Here is a 21,145-nt window from a genome sequence, read left to right on the forward strand (position 1 = left end):
AAATCTTTGTCAGATGGGACATTTAAAAAATGGGGTCATTAATGAAAATGTCTACCCAGCTCTTCCTTCGAGGGACAACTTATCCACAGATCCCAGGTGGTCTTCCCTCAATACAAAATTGCTTTTACATCAACAGAACCACATCATAGACCTTCAGATCGTTCCCTAGACATGCCTAAAAAGGCTTGCTTTGACTTTGTCCTGCTCTTCCCCCTACATAATAGGAGTGGAAATTGAAACTTTTTTAAAACTATCATTGGAGACTTTTGGAGTACCAGATAAAACAAAGACTCAGTCCCACCAGATTATGCAGGAACGCAAGGTATAAGAGAGATAACATGTTGCACCTTCATTAAAATTCCAAATACTAACCAACTTATTATTATTATTATTTTAAAGTACAGATTAGAAGTACTGTGCATCCCAGGAGAGAAAAACGTATGTGAAGCCTTAGGGCACGACCATGGATGCTAGTTAGAAAGTTGAAGTATACACTTAATTACCTTTCATAGGAGAGCTTTAAGGAGGCTTAAAGCCTTTCATTCATGTTAAGATTCCCGTAACTGACTGGGCTTACCCGTATTTGTCTGCTAGATCTTTCGCTTGTCTCTCATTGACCTCTCTCTGATCTGACAGGTCAGCTTTATTCCCAATTAATACAATGTCCGGGTTCTCACAATACGCGTTTGCTTGCAGTTGGCCTAAACAAAACAAAAAAGCCTGGGTAAGGGATGTTGAAAAAGCTATCTGGAAAAAAGATAAGCGTAAAAACAACTGTTTCAATATGAGTACCAAGAGGACTTGTTTTCATGTCAAGGTAGGAATTATGCACAACAGGAACTGGAGGCTTAGGAATTTTGTTGCCCTAGGATACAACAGCCCTTCCAATGAATAAATAATAAAATTAGAACAACAAAAACTTGTCTACTAAGGCCAAGTAGCAAAGAATTCATTTCCCTCACTACAATGGCAACAGAATATTAATAACCTGCACGTATGTAGTGCATTTGAAGTGTTGAAAGCACTTCCCACTATCTCAGTAATCCCTCCAAAAGTCCTGTAAGGTAGGCAAATATTATTATCCCATTATGGCAGATACTGTACAGACATGGTGATTGCTGAGGCTTAGAGAATAGGGGTTCATAATAACATAGCAGCCCTTCTGGATCAGACCGAAGACTGCCTTATCTAACCGGCATGCTGTTTCCCATACCGGCCAACCAGATGTCTACAGAAAACCAGCAAGCTAGGCATGAAGGTGAATGAGGTTGCCGTGATAAAGGTTAGCCAACTTCGCATTAGTCCTATCTCATAGTTCCGATCGACTATTGGCGTATGCTGGGAGTGAAGAGTAGATTCACCCCCCACACACACACATGCAATGCACACACATATGAACATATGAAAGAGAAAGGAACAAATGCTTAGTTATATTGGCAAAAAAAAACCCAGTCTTCAAGTCTGCCTGTTCAGTTTTTTATCTATAAAACCCAACTGGTTCATTCACTCCATCCCATCTTGTTGTAGCTTTATGTGGAAGATCTCAGCCAAGCTTTACCCAGAGAGGGTATGTTACAGTGTTATCTTGTGAGTCTGACGCTAAGGCAAGATTTGAACCAGAGACCTCCTGGCTCAGATTGTTAGGATTCCTGCTCCGTGTTTGCGGTCGTGGGATTGTTGTCTATCACATGACGGTGTATGTTTTCATTCCACAGTGTGGGAAGTGACAGAGAAGGAGGTTTTGTGTTACTGTGTCCCGTGAAGTGGGACTATTGTCCTTTGTTTTCTCTCTCTCTTTGCTGCCTAAAGAGAAAGGGGAAGGAGCTAAGGCAGAATGCTCCGAGTGTATTATATGTAAATAAAAGTAGACTAGCCAAAATGCTGTGCTACTGAGTTCTGTTACGCAAACTGCGAATACTCTGCGGATCCCTAAGTGTGCTGATGCTTCTTGGTATCAGTCGCTGTGGTGTTTGGGCTGAAGAAAGCTTTTAAAGCTCCCAAACAATTGACCAGGAAGGAGAGAACATGCCAGTCGGGCATGTGTCTCTAACAGGATCCTACATGAGATTAGGACAATCCTAACATGGTTATGGGCCCAGCACACTTCCGCTGCGTCACTTTGCTGATTCCAGGAGACTCCAACCAAGACAAAAACAGCCCCTGGTCTTTCCTCTACTGGCACTGGGTCTGTGGCCCCGATCCCTGGGCCCATAACCATGTTTCCTAGTTTCAATGCGGGCCCAACATTGCTTTCAAGGGGCCTGGGGGTCCAATACATTCAACTCACAATATGCCAACCTTCCTCAACATGTTGCCTTTCAGGTGTTGCTGGACTATAATTCCCATCAACCGTAAGCATTGGTACTGATGGGAGTTGTAGTCCAAATACCTATGGGCCAGCAGATTGGAGAAGGTTGCGCCATGCTCTCTTGCTCTCCTCACTTTTTAAAAGTTAGGGTGGAGTATGGGTTTTCCGAGTGCACTTTAAAAAAAATAAAAAATCCCAAGCATGGACAGAGATTCTGTCTTATACAGCAGTAGTCCCTGTATGAAGAATGACAGGTGCAATATAGCCTAATCCAAAAGCACTTGAGGGCACGAGAGGCAGATGCTCCCGCCACTTACTCATCCAGTTTCTGACATTTAAGAAGCTCTGTTGACTGGTGAGATCAAACATTAACAAGAAGCCCATGGCATCTCTGAAAAATGCTGTCGTGAGACTTCTGAATCTGCCAAAAGAAAGAAAGGGAAAGGATCAACATGCAGACTTAGCTCAGGAAGAAAGAAAAAAACCCACAGTAGGTAAACATTTTTCTGCTGCAAGGTTTAATGATGTTGAAACCAAAGATAAATCACAGTGGAAAACTTTTAACATTCTCCTTTTTACAGGAAATATATGCACCAATTCACTGTTATTCCAATGGTACCATAAAAGCCGAGAAGCCCTCTTGTGGTTTACGATTTTTTCAGTTATGGACATGAGTGTAAAAATGTCAAAAACTCTGCAACAAGCCTGTATGCCTCATGCAAAATAACGACATTTTTTGCACATTTGCTTGTTTTGTACAAGTGAGTCCAATTTTTGCTATCTAGGGGATGGGCAAATGAGCCCACCCTGGCTTCTGAGATTTCAGATGGTATTACTCACACACCCTTCAAGCACAACTCTAGCCATAATGATTAGCTAAGCAGGATGTTAGTTCATTTAAGCGAGAGCTGAAAATGATGCAACACTCCACAGCGCATCAGAATCCCCATAGCCCTGGTAATACAGTGGTGCCCCGGAAGACGAATGCCTCGCAAGACGAAAAACCCGCTAGACGAAAGGGTTTTCCGTTTTTCGATGCGCTTCGTAAGACGAATTTCCCTATGGGCTTGCTTTGCAAGACGAAAACGTCTTGCGAGTCTTGCAGTTTTTTTTGCTCCCCACCTTTTTCTAAGCCGCTAAGCCGCTAATAGCCGCTAAGCCGCTAAACCACTAATAGCGCTAATCCACTAAGCCGCTAATAGGGTTGCTTCGCAAGGCAAAAAAACCGCTAGACGAAGAGACTCATGGAACGGATTATTTTTGTCTTGCGAGGCACCACTGTACAGCCATACCTTGGTTCTCAAATGGCTTAGTCACCAAACAAATAGGCTCCCGAACGCTGCAAACACAGAAGTACGTGTTCCGATTTGCAAGTGTTTTTCGGAAACCAAACATCCAACGAGGCTTCCGCTTGAGTGCAGGAAGCTCCTGCAGCCAATCAGAAACTGCACCTTGGTTTGCAAATGGTTTCGGAGTCGAACGGACTCCCGGAATGGATTAAGTTTGAGAACCAAAGGACCACTGTATCCAGTTGCCCACATTTATTGTTAATGGGACTGTCGCCCAGTTAAATATATAATAACATATGAGAAATGCTCTGCGGGATTCTGATCCAAAGGCCCATCTCGTCCAGCGTCCTCTTCTCATATGGGCCAACCAGGCACCTATGGGAAGCCTGAAAACAGGACCCGGGTGCAACAGCCCTTTCCCCCTTGCAATTCCCAGCAACTGGAATTGAAAACACAGCACCTCCAGCTCCATCTATTGCTATTCCCACCTGCCATGGATTTGTCTAATCCCCTTTTAAGCCATCCAAGTTGAAGCCATCATTGCATCTTGTGGGACTTAAGGCATTGGCTATATCTTCAGTCATTTAGTCAGTTAATTGGATTAAAATAAGCATATGAATAAAATAATAGGCTCTGAAGGAAAACATTACTGTTGCTTGCAAGATGACGCAAATGGCCACCATCTTAAAAGGTCCCTTCCAACTCTGTCGTTCTATGTACATTTTATTGGTTGCCAGTTACAGACACGTAATGTGGAACGGTAGCTTCAGCTGCATGACGGCATCAGTTGCACAGACAGAGAGCAGACGAATCTCAGATTTGGGAGATTTACATACCACAGGATTGCTAATAAAACCTCAGTGCGGTTTACAAAAGAGAGGCAGTGATCCAGACCCAAGGTACCCACAGGATAGGATACCACATTGTCTAAATAATGGATCTGTTAAGGATTTGGCCTTTAACAGTTGCGATTTCCTGGCATTTTGGAGCTTGGGTGAATATGGAAAGCCACATGTTAAGCTGAGAGTTGTTTTTTAAAAAACAAATCCTATACATAAACATGCATAAAGGTAAAGGTAAAGGGACCCCTGACCATTAGGTCCAGTCATGACCGACTCTGGGGTTGTGGCGCTCATCTCGCTTTATTGGCCAAGGGAGCTGGCGTACAGCTTCTGGGTCATGTGGCCAGCATGACAAAGCCGCTTCTGGAGAACCAGAGCAGCGCACGGAAACGCCGTTTACCTTCCTTCTGGAGCGGTACCTATTTATCTACTTGCACTTTGACGTGCTTTCAAACTGCTAGGTTGGCAGGAGCAGGGACCGAGCAACGGGAGCTCACCCCGTTGCGGGGATTCGAACTGCCAACCTTCTGATCAGAAAGTCCTAGGCTCTGTGGTTTAACCCACAGTGCCACCCGCGTCCCACTAATCATGCATATAAATCCACACATTGTATGCTTGCTGCATCCTTCTTTCCTCCCACCTCTTTAACGGTTACCCTTGCCTCCTGGCCTTTGTTGCTTACACTCCTCTGCAAGAGGCTACACAAAACAGTGGCAGTCTTATATAATTCACATTTTGATTTGTGACTGCGAACCTATTGGGCACATTCATGAAGATGCTTCCCAGATGGGCACAGCAGCTCTCAGCCCATGTAACCATGGCAAAAATGCCCCCATGTTGCAATTTCTCCTTGATAAGAGGATGTCTCAGATGTAAAGCAGCCCTTGCACTTTAGATGTTGCACACACAAGGACAACTTGCCAGATCACTGCTGACTGAGGTGTGCTAGAAAAGCAACACACCACGAGGCAACAGTGGCTGCAGCAAAACCCTTGCTGGAGTCACATGTGCCATGGCCTCAAGCACATTTCCTGGGCAAAGTTCTGACTGGAATCAATGGCACAATATGCTTAACTTTAATATAGGAACAAGGCAGTGGCCGCTTAAAAAAGGAGGGGGGACTTGTAAGCGTGCGTGTAATTACCATATTTTTTGCTCTATAAGACTCACCTTTTCCCTCCTAAAAAGTAAGGGAAAATGTGTGTGCGTCTTATGGAGCGAATGCAGGCTGCGCAGCTATCCCAGAAGCCAGAACAGCAAGAGGGATTGCTGCTTTCACTGCGCAGCGATCCCTCTTGCTGTTCTGGCTTCTGAGATTCAGAATATTTTTTTTCTTGTTTTCCTCCTCCAAAAACTAGGTGCGTCTTGTGGTCTGGTGCGTCTTATAGAACGAAAAATACGGTAAATATCGAGAAAGGAGCGCATAAGTCTGTCAGGGAGTGAGGATTCTGTGCCTGGAAAAGCTCAGTGTATCTCCCATTTGCAATTCAATTTCCTCAGCAAAAAGAAATGGAGTAGGGGCTGCTGTACACTGAGTTGCGTGTCATGGTATGGTCAGGAGGGGGAAATCCACAGAGGACCTCAGAAATCCACAGATCCACAGAAATCCACACCAGTCCTCTTGGTGAAAGTAACACACCCACATGTGCTTCATCAGGTGAACAATTTGCTCTTTCTCCAGTCTCCCTAATAACACCTAACCTGCCTGAAATGGCCTAGCAGGATCAAATGGAGAACCTTTCATTTGCTCTTCCAATGATCTTCAGAGGCGATGTTCTTATGCATTACCTTTCTTGCCCGGCTGTGTCCCAGAGCTGAAGATGGACCTTAAAGGCTTTCCCAGGAGAGCCATTTGAACCCCGGCTGTTGTATACCTGAAACACACCAAACAAAGCTTAGCTGTTTATTGAGGCAGAGTGGTGACTTGATACACCTTCCATTAAGGCTGATAACAACATGGCTGACTGGCAGGATGGAGAATACAGATGGATACAGATAAGGGGAGAAGTCACCAAACACTGGAGTGGTCATGTAGGGGTTGTTTCTGTCACCAAGAGCTGCCTTGGTCATGCCCACAGAATGGAAGATGAGAGGATCCCTAAGGATGTGCTCTATAGGGATCTGGCTTCAGGCACCAGGCCAGTTGGCAGATCACCTCTACAAATGTGACAAGAAGGCTAGCAACATCAACCTTGACATGTGGGAATTCCTTGCAGATACAGTTGGGTTGTGTATCGGTTGCAGTGACCAGAAGAGGAATGACCACTAGGAGGAGTGCAGAGAAGAAACGCCATGGTGCATCTGCAGCAGCACAACCGGACATCTTCATATGCGCCAACTGCAGCAAAACATGTCTCTTCTGCATCAGTCTCTATAGCCATAGCAGGCACTTATAACCTTCAAGTTTGACTTCACCCCCAGAGGTGCACCCTTCTATTGTCTCTTGAGATAGATGAATGCAAACAAGAACAAGAGCATCCTGGATGTTACCAATGCCATGTGTGGGCTGGTGTAGAATGGATACAGTATTAGACTTGGGCTGGAGAAACCTAGAATCAAACCCAACTTGGGCACAAAGCTTACGTGGTGGCCTTGGCCCAATTACTCTTTCTCTGCTTATTTTCAGAGTTGAGGTGATGAGGATATGAGGAAATCCTATGAGGTCTGGGTGGCGTACAACAGTCTGTTGCTACTGAACGAACTAAAATAGTAGTCGGACCAGGGGATCTGAGGATGGATGACAATTTTGCTCATAATAACTCAAGCAAAGGCTGCACTATCAAAGTAAAAGTGTGAATGAACTGCTCGGGGACTGACTTGTGCCTAATTGCTAGGAATGGGCATACCATCAATGAGGTGCATTGATCTTCCTTTGTCCTTTGCCTTCCATGAATATCTGAACACCAATTTCATTCATCTTGGAGCACAGAGATGGAGGTAGAATGGTGTATTGTCCCATATCCTTTCAAAAAATCTACCAACCCCCAGGCCAGATCCAAAGAGTTGTGTTCTGAGCTCCATATCTATAGCAGGGGCTCTGAGTGTCGCTGCCTTCTCAGAGTAAATCCATCGCGTGCTGAACAAGCTGCTCCTGAATCCTGGGAGAAATTCAGGAGCATCTTCTGGCACAGGATAGGGACTAGAAGTCCAGGGGCATGAAGTTGGAAGCCCCAACACAGATGTGGAAGTGCAGCTGAACAGCTGTTTGGATACCAGAGAACATGAAGTGGTTGTTTAGAAAAAGGAATGTTCTGTGCCACAGTAACTAGAAGTTATAAATGAGGCTGTGCGCACATTACCAGGTTAAAATGCAGCAAGGTCATCTTTTTCCACAACTCAGATGAAAGCTGCTTTGGGGGCAAATGTATCAAAACACAGTATTTCATAAGAAATTACGGATAGATGCAGGCTACAAATGGATTGTGGCTTAAGGAACACACTGGATGCAGAGTAAATAAGAGTGTGTACCCAGCCTCAGTTTCCCACAAAACTAACAGGATATAATGAGGCAAGAAAAGACTTAATGCACGGTGAGTCAGCAATATATTGCCTTGACCTTGAAAGTGGTTACACTGATATATTACAATAAAATAGTATGTATCTGTGCAAAATTGCACATATAAAAGAAAACATTCACAAAAATGCCTCTTATTTGTGGACGACAAAAAAAATAATCCTGTGGAAAAGGCTTTTTTCTTATTACAGCTTGTAAGCAAGAATGCTGGCTTTTGCGTGTCGAGGTCCCCAGGGCCACCCCAATAACTCACACATCACACAGAATTTTTGTTTAAGGTTTTTGGCATAATTTTGGCCACAACTTTATTAAAATACAAATTTGTGAGTGGTTGCTTAGGCATTGGTTGCGACTATCTGCCCCCACCATGGGGGACAGACTGACATTCCCACGATGCGAAAGTCAGAATAGGGGAATACACTTGGGGGTTAAGCGGAGCAGGGAACCTGCCCTCACCCCAAATGCAACCAGGAGCTCATTGCTATGGCCTGAGCCCCCTTGACAGAGTGGACAAGCAATAGTTAGCCCCCAATTCCTTTAACGGAATCCCTTGCAGCAGCAGCATTAGAGGGGCAGGCACAGCCAATCCATGCCCCTCAACCAACCAAACCATAAACCAATGCCTAACCACAACCTTACAAGTTGTGATGATTTGCTACACAGTAGGCAAAAACCAAATGGCCCCAGCCAATCAGCCAGATGGACAAAATTCCTACCAGGCCCCCTCTCCAAAGCAGACGACCCCATGACAGGCATAGCAAGGTCAAAGCGAACAACCCTATTCTAGGAGGGAGGACGGGCAATCCGCTGCACGGGCGAAAAGAGTAAGCCCTAGCCTCGTGCAAGGAGTTTTAGCATTTCTGGCTGTCAATCAATAAATGGCAACATTAATTTCTTCCCAACAACAAGGGAAGCCCCAATCGCATCAGTGGCCAAAGATCAGTTAGCCCGCCCCCAACTTTGGAGTGTCCTGGCGGCCCCCACCGCAACACGTGCTCTCCATGAAGGAGAACACGCTTTGTCGATTAAATTAGCCTTTATCAACCATGGGCCCTACAGAGAAGCTGACAAGTTGTGTTCTGTAACATCTGTAGGGCACCAGGTTGGGAAAGGCAGGATTAGATATTTAGACTGCAGTCCTATAGCCAGTTACCTGTAAAGAGGGATGGAAGATCTTTTAATTTTGGTCCTCTTGGTTTCTTAATTTGCCAATCCTATATTCCGTTCTCCACATTGCTGCAGCAATTTGTAAAGTTTTTAAAAACTAAACCTCGCCAAAATTCTTCAGCATTTTACTGTAAGCTTATTACACATTCATGTATGCATTTTTTGACTAATGTACACACTAATACAGTGTACTTCTGTACTTCATTTTTATGCACACTTTTACCTAATAAATAATTTTTTGTAAGCATTGTTTGAATGGAGAACTGGATCAACAAAACTGGGTAAGTACAAAATTTGAAGGACAGTTGTTTCAGTTCTTGTAATGTTTCGGAAAATGCAAATTTGATATGTGCATTGCACTGAATTCTGCCCCCATCCCTACCTGTGAGTATGTTGCATTGAACCCAATGGGCCTTACTTCTGAGTTGAATTGCACTGTTCATACACTGGGAAAATCTGTTTGGATAAGGCAGTGGAATGGTGGCAAGCACATGGACGCTTCCTAGAATAGCAATCTCATGTGTAGGGTTTTTGCTATGAAATCCCACACAGTCAAAAGAAGTTTCTCTTCGTTCTGACCCCAAAGTACCACCTCTGACAGCTCAACAAACCAGCAGAAGAATGGCAGAAGGGTTTCTGGAGCTGCGTAGGGTTTCCATATGCCAACCAAAGTTCCTATACCGTTAAAAGGTTTTGTAACGCAAAGCTAGTTCACATTTCGCTCTTATGGCTGTTAGCAAGTCTGCATTGAGAACATCCGGTTGCTTCAAAGATCAAAGTACAGTCGTAATTCAGAAGTCAAAAGGAGTCTGTTCTGGAAGTCCGTTCAACTTCTGAAATGTTTGGAAACCAAAGCGCGGCTTCTGATTGTCTGCAGCCAATCGAATGCCATGGAAGCCCCGTCAGATGTTCGGCTTCCAAAAGAACATTCAAAAACCGGAACACTCGCTTCCAGTTTTCGATCGTTCGGGAGCCGGAACGTTTGACTTGCAAGGAGTTTGGGAGCTGAGGTATGACTGTACACACAGTTCTGGCAGAACAGTAGTCAAAAGTATGTATAGGATAAAGTTAAAATGAAACAATACACGAATGCAGACTTTGAGTGGATGAAGGGTTTGGACAAAGTTGCACGACATTCAGAGGAGCGCTACAAAGGCTGATGACAGTGCCTGGAGGAGAATAATTGTTGCAATGCTAAGGATAGCCAGGTTGCGTTTAAATATTGGGAATGTTTCGTATCTTAATGGGACTTCCAGAAAAAGAAAACTTATATTTTTAACCTTATATAGAAAAGAGACTCACCACCCGCTTTTCCCGGAAGTCAATTCCTACTGTGGTGATGAATTTGGGGTTGAACTTGTTGTCTGTGTATCTGTACAGGAACGTGGTCTTCCCAACCCCAGAATCCCCGAGGGCAAGGAGTTTGATCAGATAGTCATAGTCCCCATCAGTCATAGTGCTGACCTTGATGAACCTGCAGAACAGGGACAGAAAGAGAGGGGGGAAGATCGGAATGAAGACAACAAGAAAAACCAGAGACACAAAAACTGGAAGCATCCTGAGTTCTACAGCAAGTTTAACCCTCTTTCCCACTTAGCCGAAGCTTAGAAATTATCCAGCTACGCTTTCTACACTGTGCCTTCCTTTATTGAACCATGAGCCAGGGAGTATGTATTAGAACCAAACTTTTAAGACTCTCCCCTACCACGCCCATCAGCATTTTTTCAATTAGAGCTCTTAAGACAGTAAGATTTTATTCACTGTTCCTCATGAGTTTCATTACACTGTTTTATTGCTGCAGTGGATTTCTTGCGGCTGTTGTCAGAGCTGTATTTCAGCTTGGGAGGGGGATGTTTTGGTTATTATACTGTGTTTAATCTGAAAGCTGCCTTGAGTATGCCTTTGGGCTGTAATTGTGTGACAGATACAAAAATAAATGAATGCATAAAAATTATGTTGGCACCAACATTAATCACAGTGTAGGCTAACTAGGGTACCTTTTAACCAGTACCTGAAGGTTTAATGCTGGTTTTGGAGCCCGGCTAAAGGGGAGCCCACATTATGCTTCCCTCAAATGTGGCCACAAGGAGAGAATTTCTTCCCAAATGGCCGTCCTCTTTGGTTCACCGATCACAGCTCAGATAGAAAATTGCAAAAGGAATCTGATCGATCGCATTGTTTGTTTTCTAACATACTTTTATCCGCACTCGTGCTCTTGGAAAGGGAACAGAGCAGTCTATCAAATGCAGGAAGCCCAGGCAGTTTTAAGCAGTGGGGGAAAAGAGTCACACTGCCCAACCTCTGCTGATGGAAGGGAAAGACTGCCCAGTGAATTGCCCTTTTGAGATTAATACTCCTTTGTATCTGATCTCTTCCTTTGCAGATAACGCATTGAGTAGAAATCATCCAACAACTCCCTTGCTGGTTTTTGATGTCTGAAAGCGGTTTGCAAAAGGGAGAAGTCCGGTGTGCATACTTAGGCCCTGAATATAGGGGGTTCACTGCTACAAGATGTAGCAATGGCAAGTGGCTTACATGATTTTATTTTTAAGGATTAGACAATCATGGTGAACAACACTTTCAGGGGTTATATATTTGTCCATGCTACCTAAATGGAACCTCCATGTTCAGTATATCTCCAAAAACATGGGTAGGCAAACTAAGGCCCGGGGGCCGGATGTGGCCCAATCGCCTTCTAAATCTGGCCCGCAAGTGGTCCTGGAATCAGCATGTTTTTACATGAGTAGCATGTGCCCTTTTATTTAAAATGCATCTCTGGGTTATTTGTGGGGCATAGGAATTCGTTCATTTCCCCCCCCCCATATAGTCCTGCCCCCCACAAGGTCTGAGGGATGGTGGATCACCACCTGCTGAAAAAGTTTGCTGACCCCCGTCCAAGAACATCAGGACCTATGGACAAGCAACAGAGAAGGGCTGTTGCCTTCATGCCCTGTTTTGGGTGTGTCTGTTTGTAACAGACAAGTGCAGGCATAGGCAAACTCGGCCCTCTGGGTGTTTTGGGACTACAACTCCTATCATCTCTGACTACTGGTCTTGTTAGCTAGGGATGATGAGAGTTGTAGTCCAAAAACATCTGGAGGGCTGAGTTTGCCTATGCCTGGACAAATGGTACCTGACCAACAAAACGTTGCAGACTCTTGTTCAGTGCTCGAGTCAGCCATGCCTTCTTTCAAGACATTCCATTATACCATCTTCCATTTTCTATCCATACCTCTCAAACTCAGCATTTTGTAGCCACTGAACATGCTCAGTTCTCATTGGGTGATTATTAAGTTTTTGTCTCCTTGCCCCCCCCCCCAAAGATTCCACCCCCACTTCTGCAAATCTTGTGTTTCCCCTGAGCAGATTCTACCCCTTTGTTTCTCAGTAGCCTTTATTTGGGCCACATAACTGTCATAATTCAGCACCAGAGTTATTTATTATTGTCTACAACAGAACCAGGCTCTCATATAGCTGAATACACTGACCGGGTTCACAAGCCACACCGGCTTTGTGCAATTATCTAATTATTCAACTCTTTTCCATGCCTCTCAAGCTGAAGTTGAAACATTCAGAATGGTCTTGTGTCCCAGAAAGGAATTTTAAGTGTCGTCACAGAACAGGTGTCGGGGCTTCTGACATCACACAAGGCGCTTACGATTTTTAAATAACCAGAAGACTTGACAATCTCCCTCTTGACAAAGAAAGGCGAGTCCACTCAAACACTCTAGACAGATTGTGGGAAAGGTCACTGAGCAAATTCTGCCCACTGAAAGATTGGGTTTATTCCCATCTGAAAACCAATGTTCTGATTTCTGGTTTTGCAGAAACAAGTTATGCTAATCTCAGCCTCTCAAATAAAGAGGCTGAGCTGCTGGAGGCTTCATCACATTACCTATTCAGACAGTAAAGTCTGACATCCTTGCCTTGCATGAAGTACCCTCAGCCAGATATTTGCACCTACGGCTTTTGTGCCTAGTTAGTTTTAATCAACTGACTTCCTCCGCTAAGCCTGAAACTAATTACAAGCCTGTGAGACCCCAGTGAAACCCTGCCTCTCCCCACCCAGGATCACCACATCCTTTGCTAGTGGAGTCCCTATGGTCCTTTCGGAATTGTAATCCAATTCGAGACATGTTCTGAACAACTTTATTACTTTTGTCCCTGACAGCTCATTCATCTTGCTGTTCCCTCTGCTTAAGAAAAAAAAATGGATTGAATTTTGCACAGATTATGTAACACACATAGTCCGCCACCAACATATGGTGTGGAAAGGAATAGTCTTCTTCCCAAAACACTGCATATAAACAGACGGAGGTAATAAAATTGTAATGGCGCATGGGGGAAAAGCTACCAGAAGCAATCTTCTCAGGAGACAGAATTCTCTTCTCTTTTTCTGTGGGCTAGGTGTTTTCATTACAATGTAATAAACAGAACCATAAGCTTGTGGCACTGAAGTCATCTTAGGTCTTCATGCACAAACTTTAGGGGAGCAGGTAGGGGGTGTGTGTGTGTGTGTGTGTGTGTGTGTGTGTGTGTGTAAGAGAGAGAGAGAATGAATATCTGGAATTCATGATGCTCAGAGAAATGCTAGATGGGATTCTGATGCAGGGAAAGAGCCCAAGATAAGGTAAGGTTTATCAAGTTTAGCTTCCCACAGAAAAATCCCTGAAGCAATTCACAACCAAGTAAAAAAGCCACAGTAATAAAATCACATAAATATTATTAAAAACAGATTTAACAGTACAGTAATATATCATTAGGTAAAGGTAAAGGGACCCCTGGCCGTTAGGTCCAGTCGTGGATGACTCTGGGGTTGTAGCGCTCATCTCACTTTATTGGCCGAGGGAGCCAGCATACAGCTTCCAGGTCATGACTAAGCTGCTTCTGGGAAATCAAAGAAGCACGCGGAAATGCCGTTTACCTTCCTGCCAGAGCGGTACCTATTTATCTACTTGCACTTTGAAGTGCTTTCGAACTGCTAGGTGGGCAGGAGCTGGGACAGAGCAACGGAAGCTCACCCCGCCACGGGGATTCGAACCACCGACCTTCTGATCAACAAGCCCTAGGCTCTGTGGTTTAGACCACAGTGCCACCGTGACCCCATAATATATCGTGCCTTCTCTCTTGCTGACACTCTCCAAACGTCCCTTGGAAGGGGCATTCAGAGAAGGAAGGGTCTCAGATGATATCCAAGGTCTGGACAAGTTCATATGGGAAAATGTGGTGTTTTAGTTATAGCAGCATACTCTCCAAATGCCCCTGCCTTCTAGGGACAGTTGTGGAATTATGAAAGCCATCCCAGCTTTTGATTTGATCCCAGTATGTCCCTGGATGCCCCACCAGTGCTGCCACTGCCAAGCTGGATTTGGGGGAGGGGGCAAACAAGGAAAAATAAACAAAGCTGCCCCCTGCAGCTTTTTTGTACATGTGAAAAGGATCTAGGAGTCTTGGTTGACCACAAACTTGACATGAGCCAACAGTGTGACGCGGCAGCTAAAAAAGCCAATGCAATTCTGGGCTGCATCAATAGGAGTATAGCATCTAGATCAAAGGAAGTAATAGTGCCACTGTATTCTGCTCTGGTCAGACCTCACCTGGAGTACTGTGTCCAGTTCTGGGCACCACAGTTCAAGAAGGACACTGACAAACTGGAACGTGTGCAGAGGAGGGCAACCAAAATGGTCAAAGGCCTGGAAACAATGCCTTATGAGGAACGGCTAAGGGAGCTGGGCATGTTTAGCCTGGAGAAGAGGAGGTTAAGGGGTGATATGATAGCCATGTTCAAATATATAAAAGGATGTCACATAGAGGAGGGAGAAAGGTTGTTTTCTGCTGCTCCAGAGAAGCGGACATGGAGCAATGGATCCAAACTACAAGAAAGAAGATTCCACCTAAACATTAGGAAGAACTTCCTGACAGTAAGAGCTGTTCGACAGTGGAATTTCCTGCCAAGGAGTGTGGTGGAGTCTCCTTCTTTGGAGGTCTTTAAGCAGAGGCTTGACAACCATATGTCAGGAGTGCTCTGATGGTGTTTCCTGTTTGGCAGGGGGTTGGACTCGATGGCCCTTGGGGTCTCTTCCAACTCTATGATTCTATGCTCTCGCTGCCTTTCCGGCTCTGGATGCAGGTAGTTGGCAAAGCTTAGGATACGGCAGTTGCTCCACCACAGAACTGCTCTCAGTCTTAATGCTAAACAAGCAGTTTTAAGAAGGATCTAAACACAAGCACTGGGTTGTTTCATCCCCAAGGGGCTGAACCCCCATTAATACTAAAACCTACCATAGCAGCTTTATTGTGCTAACAGCACTGTGCGAATTCAGCTGTGAAGGTAAGTGATCAAGAGTTTTCAGCATGAGTTAGCTTGAGTGCTTGAGGAACAGCATAAATAAGTCCATAGTAAACAAAAGTTTGGCATGAATGCAAGTTGAGCTAGTAACCTCCGAGTCCCACTTACGCCCAGCAAATGCCCTCTCCCAAAAGTCATTCCATGCTCCGTTCAACTCACCCCACAGTTTACCTCAGTGCTCTATATTCTAAGAAATATCCTCCCCTCCAACCACAAACCCCCCAAATGGTTCACTGCACACAAATAGACACTACAAATAAAAACGCTTCTTAAAAACTATGTAAAATCAGAGTTCTAGCATCGGAGCTATGCCTTCTCAAATTTCTTAAACACCTGCAATATTTGCACCTGAAAAAGGAAGCCAACATATTTTAAAAGGTAGCAATACTTAAAAGCCCAGCAGTATGTGGATTATTTAATCTGCCAACAGTGAAATGTCTTTAGAAAACAGGTCATTCAACTATCACATCCTGTTCATTTTCCTTGTCAGCTGTGCAAGCAACAGTTTTTTCATACAGGGCAACTAGGCTCCACATTTAGAAGCTGATTAGGAAAGAAGAAAGAAAGCCATGAAAAACTGTGTTGTCCTCTAATCTCCTGAAACATATTCTTAAGAACGGTGAGAATTTCACAGAAGTTTGTTAAGTATTGATCACATAGCTGTGGCCTTTTATTACTTTTTATTAAAAATATCGAGTGCAGCACAGCCATTTCCCTTCTTTAAATGATGTTCCTGACAGCTTAGAATCCGCCGCTCTGCACACCTATAGAACCTTTTAACACAAAACACTAAAACACTGTTTAGTGTTACATGCATGGATAGCAGTGAGCCTTCCCAGACCCTTGCTATGTGCAGCTGTGCTGCAGTAAAGGTTTGTAAGATCTGGCTTCTAGACTGAAGTGAACCCAAGGTTCCTCAGTGTGTCCAAACCTGGAGGAACCATGGTTGTTTTAAAATGATTTTTTGTTCAAACAATGGCTTGTGGTCCTGGTTTGTTTACTAACCATACAGTCGTACCTGGTGTTATGGACAGGATCTGTTCCGGAGGCCCGTCCATAACATGAAAAGCCCACAACTCGAAGTGCTGCGTCTGCGCAGGTGCAAGGCGTGATTTGGTGCTTCTGTGCAGGCACAAAGCACCATTTAGGGCTTCTGCGCATGTGGCAAAACCTGGAGGTAACCCATTCCGGTACTTCCTGGTTGCTGCGGGCCAGAATATGAAAACATGCAAGCTGAAGCAGATGTAACATGAGGTATGACTGTACTTTAAATCAGGCTTCCTCAACCTCGGCCCTCCAGATGTTTTGAGATTACAATTCCCAGCATCCCTGACCACTGGTTCTGCTAGCTAGGGATCATGGGAGTTGTAGGCCAAAAACATCTGGAGGGCCAAGGTTGAGGAAGCCTGCTTTAAATTAACCAGGGTTCTCAGGGTCTGAATATAATGGGGAATTCCTTTTGCTCTCCCTATGAAGGAATGGGTGTGTAGTTTGGGTATGTACTGCTTGAACAATCAGTCACTGTTCACTTGAGGCCCATTTAGCCTTGGTGGCTAGAAGTGCCTGTGCTTGGGTTTGGCTGGTGCACAAACTACAGCCTTTGTATTTAGGGGTGACCTGGCTATGGTCCCCACACCTTGGCAGCCTCCAAGCTGGACTACTGTAATGTGGGGCTGCCTTTGAAGAAGGTGCACAAATTGCAACTAATGTAGTGCAAAATGTGGCAGCCAGAGTACTTATATGTTGCAAAAAATGTTTGTATCAGCAGAATTGTATACAAAGGTGTGTCTGTCAGGAGAAACTCACACAAAAATGCTTATTAATTTTAATGCACAAATGTTTAAAAGCACAAACTGATGCAGGAAAAATGGAGAACCAAACGTACGATTGTAAAAATGAGAAACTGAGAAAACCCAAAATTGTCCAATTTGCCTCGTTTTTTTCTATTTAGCTGTTGCCTGAGGGTTTTCTGCCCTCTCTTCCCTGCCAAGTTTCTAGTAAGATATTAATAATCCACCAGGGTCCAGATCTATTCCCATGTGTTTTAGCATTTTCAAAACCTGCATGGTAGCTACATGAATCACTCCTGTCATAGACTCCCATAAAGCAGTCAAGTCTTTTAATAATTACACAGCCCATTCTGTCAACTGTGAGCGACGGAACAGGGTAACCGTGGCTACAGACTATAAAATCATTGTTTAGGTAACGCACTACCCACCCAGTGCAGAAAAACTAGGCATTTGCCAATGGCAACAGGATTTGCTACTGAATCCCGGCTTAAGACATGGCTGTTAGTAGATCTCCATTCACACAACAGCAAGCAGAAGGGGAAAACATGCAATGCCTAATGGATCAGTAGTTGCTACTAAGGATCACACTGCAAGTAAATCAAAGCCATGAAAGCAGCTCCCAAGAGGGAGGGTTATATTGGAATTAAGATAGGCTGTGCAGAAACTCAAAACTATAATAAAATCAATCACGCTTGCTGTCACAACCTGAATAATTTAAATGTCTTTTTACAAGCGTTTAAGTTACAAACAGACCCATTCTTCTCGGTGGCAGGTGAATAATCAGAAACACTGGTGTTAATTTCAAGGATGCCTCCTTTCTCCTCTCTGACTTTAGTAGTGGAGAGGGCAGAAATTCAACAAACTCAGCTTCCTGGCCATACTGCATCTTCACAGTGGCAAAACCGGCATTTGGTGAAGCTAGGTAGGCCGCTGAATAGCTCAGTTGCTAGAGCATGAGGCTCTTAATCTCAGGGTTGTGGGTTTGAGTCCCACGTTGGACGAAAGATTCCCGCATTGCAGGGGGTTGAATTAGATGACCCTCATGGTCCCTTCCAACTCTATGATTTCTTGATTCTACCAGTAAACATCCATCCCCAAGGTGACTAGATACAAAGGAGGAAATCAGGGCCTTTCATGCCTTTAACAAGTGGATGAAGAACCTGTCATGATTCCACCAAGATCTTTTCCAGCTCTGCTGAGATCATTTTAACTGGAAAAAACAATCAACAAAACGTGCTCTCCCACTGAATTGTGACTCCTAAGGACTGTAGATTAGAGGCAAAGCATCTGCTTTGCATGCAGAAGGTCTCAGGTTCAATTCCCAGCATTTCTAGGTGGGAAAAACTCCTTGTCCAAACCCTGGAAGAGCTACTGTTAAGCACTGCAGACAACAGAGAGCTAGATGGACCAATGGCAGCTCCATATCTTCCTATTCTAGCAATAATGAACATTTTCAAAGTGATATCCAAGCTTGCTCATGTTTTTCTGACAACATTCCATAACTGCTAGGTTACAGACAAGATATTCCAAAGGCACGGTTTCCAAAGCAAATAGTGATGACCTTCCCCTGTTGTGTTTCTTCCTTTAAACATCTATTTTAAAAACTAAGGATGATACAGCACAATCAACATTCCAATATGAAGAAACACCATTCCAATGTGGAGAAACACTTGCATTGGGACAATGGGCTCTGTCTTTCAGTTTTTCCAACTCAGTCACATGGGAGAACAACTAATAAACATGGAAGACTGCATAGATTGAAAAAATTTGAAACTCTGTTACTGAAAATTAACCAAAAGAAATTAATAACTAATGTTCACGCAATTCTTTCTGAAATTAAACTTACTCATACACAGCCCACATATAAGATTGAATGGGTGACAGACTTGATAAAATTAAATTCTAATATCCAACAAGAGAAATGGGTTTGGTTGTTTAATAACATTCCCAGATCTCTGATGAGTTCTACTCTCAAAAAGAATTTCTTCAAGACAATCTTTCTCATTGTTATTCCTCATAGACTAACCAGACTATATAAAATAAATATACTCTGATGGAGATGTGGATCATTAAGAGTAGATTATTAGCATATCTTCTGGCAGTGTAAAAAAAGTTATGGAAGAGCTTATTTGAGATGGTATGAGAAAGCACTGTTTACAACTTGCCACACACTCTCAAAACAGCTCATCTTTGCTGTCTGAGCAAACAGACCTAGAAGTAATTGCAACTCTTCCAGAGACAGCTAGAATTTGAATCGCTAAATGCTGGAAGACCAAAGCAACCCCCCAAGTGAAAGATTGGGTAGGGAAAGGATGCACCTCTCTCTCTCTTCTGATTTCCTGTGTATCTCTGTGTGTTTAGTATTTAATTATGCTAGTGTAGCTTCTAACGAATGGGTAGGGTGCTGGAGTGTGTGGTCACATCTAATGAAGTGTGCTGTTTTCTTCCCATTTGCTTCCAATCTGTTATTGTTTGGACCCCCCTCCTGCCACAAAAAAGTGCTAAGATGTCTGAACTATATGACAATATAAAAGTGTTAATTTGAGCTTAAAGGGGGGGAGCCAGGAAGTTTTTGGGGCACCTAAAAACAAATTTATTATGGCATCAGGTTTTGTGGCATACAGTCCACTTTCAGGCATGGAATGCTACGCTCAGTTGGCAGATGTGCATATATGCGCCTGGGTGAAGTGAAGTAGGGAATGTAAAAATCGATGAAAGCCACAGGAACCCTACTTGGGGATGACACTCTTAACTGAGCCATTCATGCTGTCTGCAGCCACCCAGGCCTATTGCTTAGATTGCTAAAGGAACAAAAAGGCATGTTTTGGCTTTTATGGACATCAGGACCGCAGAACAACCATGGCAGAGACCTGGAAAATGATGGAGCAGGTCAGTTCTAAGACTCAAAGCTGCAGCAACCTCCAACAAGATTGAATATTACAAGTTTGGGAAAGGGGAGAAATGCCTCCCCTTTGCTTTTACCATCCTGCATCTCCTTTGTGATGTCTAGGAAAGAACAAATGCTTCATTTGAAACTAGTGCCCACAAAAATGCAGTTAGAAAGATGAGCCAGCTTCCTTTAGCATATGTCAAGATATTGACACCTTCCTTGTCAAGGTGTTAAACCCGCAGCTGCTTCTGCAAGTTTTTAGAGCCTAATCGGTGGCGAGAGTGAAAAATACTAAGCGTCTCTCACGCAGAGAAAGGTGGGGAAAGGGAGTTTCCTTTTGGTGAGGCTGAAATCAGGAGTTAGAAGTTACCTTTCCTGCTTCTCTTTCTGGTCCTCCCCTTCACAGCCTTCTGCCAGCGCAGCACACTTGCACAGAGGAAAAGGGCACTCAACTCAAGTGCTGTATTTTGCATTAGCAAGAAATTATCACCGTCTGTGGATGGTATCTCAACAAAAAAACCCAAAGAATTAATCTTGTTATCTGGGAGGCAGGAAGTGAGTGTTGACTTCCTGCATCAGTGCAAACACACAATGACGCATTGTCTGACACGCCATGTTCCCTTTGAGACCTTACTTGAATTATATGTATTTTCAACTCCCTCCTCAAGGTGCAAGGAGCAATTCCCTTGGCAGAAACTATGTATGGAATTGGAAGGATGGCTAGTGGGGGAGAAAGAGAGGCAACACTTCCCACCATTGCAAGATGCCTGTCCGTTTGATCATTCGGGTTGCCATTTTTGGAACCTTTTCCAGCTCTACACTATACAGTGGTACCTTGGGTTACATATGCTTTAGGTTACATACACTTCAGGTTACACACTCTGCTAACCCAGAAATAGTGCTTAAGATGTTAAGTAAATAGTGCTTAAGAACTTTGCTTCAGGATGAGAACAGAAATGGTGCTCTGGCGGTGCAGTGGCAGCGGGAGGCCCCATT

The 21,145-nt window shown here is 44.0% G+C and overlaps 1 protein-coding gene across 2 annotated transcripts in view; it reads right to left on the bottom strand.

The window, feature by feature from the left end:
• The window catches only part of RAB27B (RAB27B, member RAS oncogene family), a 104,480-nt gene that overhangs the window by 2,936 nt on the left and 80,399 nt on the right, over window positions 1-21,145 (bottom strand). For both annotated transcript variants that reach the window (XM_081930043.1, XM_081930044.1), the window contains 4 exons: window positions 10,423-10,594; window positions 6,228-6,313; window positions 2,626-2,729; window positions 578-701 (listed from right to left, as the gene is read on the bottom strand). In XM_081930043.1, the coding sequence (XP_081786169.1) occupies window positions 578-701; window positions 2,626-2,729; window positions 6,228-6,313; window positions 10,423-10,575 (467 nt within the window). In that variant the 5' untranslated portion in view covers window positions 10,576-10,594. The remainder of the gene's footprint in view (window positions 1-577; window positions 702-2,625; window positions 2,730-6,227; window positions 6,314-10,422; window positions 10,595-21,145) is intronic.

This window comes from Podarcis melisellensis (genome assembly GCF_964234715.1).
Source record: "Podarcis melisellensis genome assembly, chromosome: 11".
NCBI lineage: Eukaryota > Metazoa > Chordata > Lepidosauria > Squamata > Lacertidae > Podarcis > Podarcis melisellensis.